Source organism: Lactuca serriola, chromosome 2 (genome assembly GCF_051521515.1).
Source record: "Lactuca serriola cultivar US96UC23 chromosome 2, Lser_US96UC23_V15, whole genome shotgun sequence".
Lineage (NCBI taxonomy): Eukaryota > Viridiplantae > Streptophyta > Magnoliopsida > Asterales > Asteraceae > Lactuca > Lactuca serriola.
In genome coordinates, this window is record NC_136409.1 from 28,741,029 (window position 1) to 28,746,656 (window position 5,628).

Sequence of the window (5,628 nt, forward strand, 5' to 3'; positions counted from 1 at the left end):
AGGGAGGTTAGAGATCATGAAAACACTATCTGCGGTTGATGGTGGCTTAGAACGATCCACCCCTAAGGACTTGAGTGCCTTTAAATAGCTCAAAAACCCTAAAAACTCAAGCAACCCATGGGCTTGGGCGCGTCGCTCTCTATATAGAGTGCATTGCGTTCACTGGACCAAAACAAGGCCAATTCTCAATAAATGTCCAGTTTGTCCAAGAACCAAAAACATATAGGTAATTAAAAAGATACATACGGGAAATAGGATGTTACATTTGGTGTAACATATTAAAACCACAATTTCTCATAACTTTAGGATAAAAAAAATGCATGAAATTGATCCAATTCTAAACTACTAGAACTTTTTTCAAACCACAAAAGTTAAATCCAACACGTTATACATGTAATTTAAGAGAATTTGTACACAAATTACTAACAAGATAGATATAATGTCATCATACAATGCAAAAGTTCTACAATTTATTCAGATCGGCTATAGAATCAATTCATTACATAAATTAACTTCCAACTAAGATTTCGAAAAACAGGATTTAATTTAGTTGAATCATTAAGAAACATTAAAAAAGGGTGTTTCTAATAGCAGGCGTTAGTCATAAGGACTCCTCCCATTTTAATCCTAAAGGACCAACCATTTTAAAAATTACTCAAAAGACAACTAAATGGCCATTTATGTCATTTTATTTATAACATGAGTAAACTTTGAATATGTTTAATGTTTGTAAGATCAATAAAGAAAAGAAAACAATAGATATATTTGGACCTCGCAATTTCAGACACAAAGACATCAATCTGTGAGAGACACGACACGACACGAATACATCTTAAATATTGAGATAAAGCTTATTTCTTATCGTGTAATCGTATCGTGTCAAATTCGTGGTTGACACGTTTTCATGACACGAATACAGAAATTGTCAGGTCTAGATATATTGGCTAGTTGGTTGTCAAAACGATTAACATATTTCTATTTCATGCTCCCTTTCTATTTTATTTTTTCTTCATTTAACTAGTTTTGTTGTATTCTATATATTAGGAATATTTTAACCGAATGAGAACGATATGAAAAGAAATGTGTGAAAGTTAGACTAATAACAGTTTAGTCCAATATTTACATTACAACCAAAATCACTATTAAATGTGATTAGTAACACATATAAGTCATTCTTTATAGATTCCATATATAGACTGGCGAATAAAGAACACCAAAAGAAAATACAAATATATGTTACTGCAAAAAATCCAACTAAAAGAGCACCATGTTACCAATTTGGAGTCACCCTCATAAGTTAACATATCATCTTGTAGTGCAAAATCAAGCAAAAGAATAGTTGCAATACAAATGTACTTGAACCAAGGATCCAAGCCTTGACCCATTAAGACAACCTGTTGAGGAATTGAGGTTTACAACACATACAATATACTGTCAACAAGATATTACCGCACAATGTTCATAAGAATGTGAGATTCAACTTCCTTAATTTTACATGCATTAAATAAACACAACATCAAATTATATATGATGCATTTAACTTTTTAATAAATTCAACACACTTGGGGAATACTATTTGACATAAATGGTGTATTAATTCTAGCCTTCTTCAATGCGTATACTTTTAATGTTTCTTCTTCCACTTTATGTTAATAACTGCTACAATCAGATCGACCAAACATAAGTAGTGTTTCCATGTAAGAATTCACGTTGAATGAATATCCTCTAATCGGATCATCGCAGTGCCCTGAGTTGGGCTCATAAACAACAAGTTGAGTCGGCTCAGAAAGATAATCATCCACTTCCATTATCGGTCCTCCACTCTTCCTAAAACCCACCGCCTTTATTGACCCACGTTGACCCTTAATTGTGTATTGCTTTGTAAACGATACTTGAGCACCATTCACCATTATCCATACATCACACCAAACTTGTTCCTCTGTGTTTATATTGTATTGAAGCATGACTAAAGATTCCCCTAGTTTAGAAACAGACAACCGTGCAAAAGGGTGGCTAGCTAAACATTCGGGGAGATCTACCACTTTGAAACTCTCATCAGTCATATCAAATGACATAATCAGATTATGAGTACGTAATCCACTATCAATACACGAAGAACACCAATAGATAAACTTATCGATAACTACCTGGGGTTGTCTAATTCGTATTGAATTACTTGGGAGATTCGTAGAAAGACTTTTCCATTTCCCCGATCTAAAGGAATAAACCTCAACTTTCCAAAGGTTGCTAATTTCGGTTTTCTTATCCATCCATGAAGGAAGTTGTGTGATCTGGATGATCTTAGGATCGATAGTAACAGGACAAACACCAAAAGCAAGAACGATTTCTTGGCGTGCATACAAGATATCAGGTACAACAAAAGCAATAGATTTTCTGATAGAAGGGTTACAAACAACAGCCAACCTCTTTTTAAAGTTGATTTCAGAAGTCTCCGGATCCCAATGATAACCATCCAAACACAACAAGCCATGAGAACTACCAACTATTCTTGGAAGTTTAACGGACAGAGGAAGAGTAGGAACAAACCTCTGTTGAGGGAAAGAGTCGTCATCGAGAAAAGAAACGTATTTTATTTCTCCTCTCGGATCTTTATACCATACAAACAGATGGTGTGGGTGAGTATGGAGGACGCTCTGAGCAGCAACAAACTCTGAGCTGTCGATCAAAGACTTCCATGCTTTTGAGACGGATCTGAACTGCATCAGTGATTTGACAGGAAGCCGCATCATGATTTCTCCTTGGATATGGAAAGGTAGTTCGTATGACATTTTGATTTTAGGTGCCGGTGGTAAACGGTATTTGACAGGAGAGGTAGTATAAACAGGAGATTTGGGGAGTTTGGTTATTGAATACTTCAATAAAGGGTGCTTTCTTGATAAATATGCAGCTTGGGTATTAGAAATTTCAACAAGGGACTTTCTTATGAATTATCCACAAATCTTGTCGGCTTGACTTTTAGAATTGACAAAATTTCATAAATGGTCCTTATAATTTCTCATTTTATGTGGTTAGGGTCTAAACATTTGAAAAATTGTAGATTTATCATATTCAACAAGTTTTGTTGCGGTTATTTTCGATTAACTTTTAAAGTTTGGCTGTTAATTTTTTTAAAATTATTATTTTTATCTTAGAGACCTTTTGTACTATAATTACTATTTCTACATATCTTCTTTTTATTTTTATTGAATTATTATATATTCATAAATGTTATTTTTAATACATACTATTATATATTAATAAATATTTTTTTATTAGATTATTAATTTCTTTTAATTAAATTTTTTAATTTTTTGTTATCAAATATTTTAATTTGATTATTATATATGAATAAATATTATTTTTAATATATAATATTTATATATTAATTAATATTATTATATTGGATTATTAATTTATTTTATTTAATTGTTTGTATTGGAGTAATTCTTTTTTATTGGATTATTATATATTAATATATATTGTTTTTTATTTATAATATTTTTATCCTAATAAATATTACTTTATCAGATTAATAATTTCTTTTAGTTAATTTTTTTAATTCTTTTTTTATGGATTGATTCTCTTTTATTGGAATGTTACTTTTAATTTATTATTTTCTTTATATAATAAATATTATTTATTATATTATTAATTGATTTTTATTGAAAAATAGTAATTCTTTTAATTTTATTAGTTCCAATAAAAAAATTGTCGAAATATGTAAGAGTTTTGCCTCTCATCAACGAAAATCGTCGTGATTACCACCAAACACCTTCATCGAAGGTCTGACATAAATGCTACTAACTTTTTCCACCTAACATCACTGGTGGCCACTTGCAAAAACCTCTTCACACTCTGCTCGAATCCTCCATATCACACACAATGCACAACAAAATCCTATAAACATTAAAAGTGGTGGTAGTGATCGGGTGATGGTGGTGGTGTTGTCCACCTCTAGTAGGATGTCAAGTACACCAAGAAAATTAAACTCTTTGCTTGCAAATAAAACCTAATATAATGGTAAAAAGGGGTATCGATCCTCGGGGAAATGGTTGTATTAAGTTACCAATGCAATCCAATAGAATGAGTGTAATAAAACAGACTAACTACAATTAAACTAAAAAGGGGGTTTTGTGATTTCTTGAAAACTAAAATACTTGAATAATTAAAAAGCTTGCAATTAAGCAAGATGGTGAGATGCTCAAATATAGGAGACAACTGGTCAACCAAGGTAATTCAACACAACGAACATTTGTGTGTTTATCATTAGGATTCAATATGAAGCTTATCATTCATCCTAAATTGGTTATAGCAATCATGAAGCATGATATGCTACAATTCCTCATAGGTAGTATGAAGGTTGAGGAAGCCCACAACACACCTTCTTAATCAAAATCAAGGACTCAATTGAAATAATTAAACCTAAGAAAGCTTATTAGCCTTAAGAATGAAGGAATCCTCAATTCCTAGACGGTGTCGATGCTTACACATCCATAAAAAGTTTAATTAAAAGAAATTAATAATCTTAGAAAACAATATTTATTAATACATAAATATTATATATATTAAAAATAACATTTATTAATAAATAATAATTCAAGAAAATTAAAATGAAGATATGTAGATATGGTGCTTGTAGTTTTTTTGCTGAAATGGTCAATGAGGGTAAAACAATCATTTTAAAAACGCTAACAGCCAACATGTTAAAGTTAACGAAAGAGAGACTAAAACCACAACAAAACTTGTTGAAAATGACCAAATATACAACGTTTTAAAGGTTTGGACATTAGTCACATAAAATGAAAAATCATAGGGACCATTTTTGCATTTTTGTCTTTAGAATGCTATTAATTTTAGACAAAATTGCAAAAGTGGTCCATGAGGTTTATTATTTTTTTGGATATGGTCCAATGATCTTTAAATTTGTATATTTGGTCCATTTGGCTTACTTTTAGTGTGGATTTGGTTCTCTCTCAAACTAAAAAAATTTAGATTTAGTTACCGTTTCATTTTTTTCATTTGTTAAATTCTTTAACTTATTTAAAATTAGAACTGATATTTGTGTGTTTTTGGTCCCTAATGACTTTTATACCCTTTTTATTTGATTTATTACATTTTTTTATATTTTCCAAAAAATTTAATAAACAATATCTGAATTGCATACAATCCCCCCCCCCCCCCAAACACACACACTGATGAAGAACGAATTGCCCATGAATTTGAAGAAAGTTTGGACCGAAAAAGGAGTACTCAGTAGCTGAAGATAAGGATGATCCTTTTAGGTGTTTGAAAGTTTCTTTTTGAATTTTGATATTATGTAGTCCTTTTAGGAGTTATCGTTTCTTTTTCTTAATTTAGGATCGGGTATACAGATCATTAGAGTTTAAACGGCGTTTTTTTTTCTATGACTTATTTTTTGGAAGTTCATTTAATAAATCAGAATTATCCCCATACCTGGTGGATTCCTGCGTTCCTTTCAAGAACAGATTGGTGTTCTTAAGTAGTTGTTGTTTCGTGCAAGTGGTATCACAGCAAGGATTTTGCCTTGTTTAATGGAAGGAAGTGTTGATCATGGAAATAGTAGGGATCCCATACATTGGTAATTGAGGAGTTGAGACAATTGGTGAC

General features: G+C 31.2%; 1 protein-coding gene across 1 annotated transcript; it reads right to left on the bottom strand.

Annotated features, from left to right (window-relative positions):
• Positions 1-1,649: 1,649 nt before the first annotated feature.
• Positions 1,650-2,750, bottom strand: LOC145089110 (F-box protein CPR1-like). The gene has a single exon (XM_079027601.1). The coding sequence runs from the start codon at positions 2,748-2,750 to the stop codon at positions 1,650-1,652; it is 1,101 nt and encodes a 366-aa protein (XP_078883727.1).
• Positions 2,751-5,628: the final 2,878 nt, after the last annotated feature.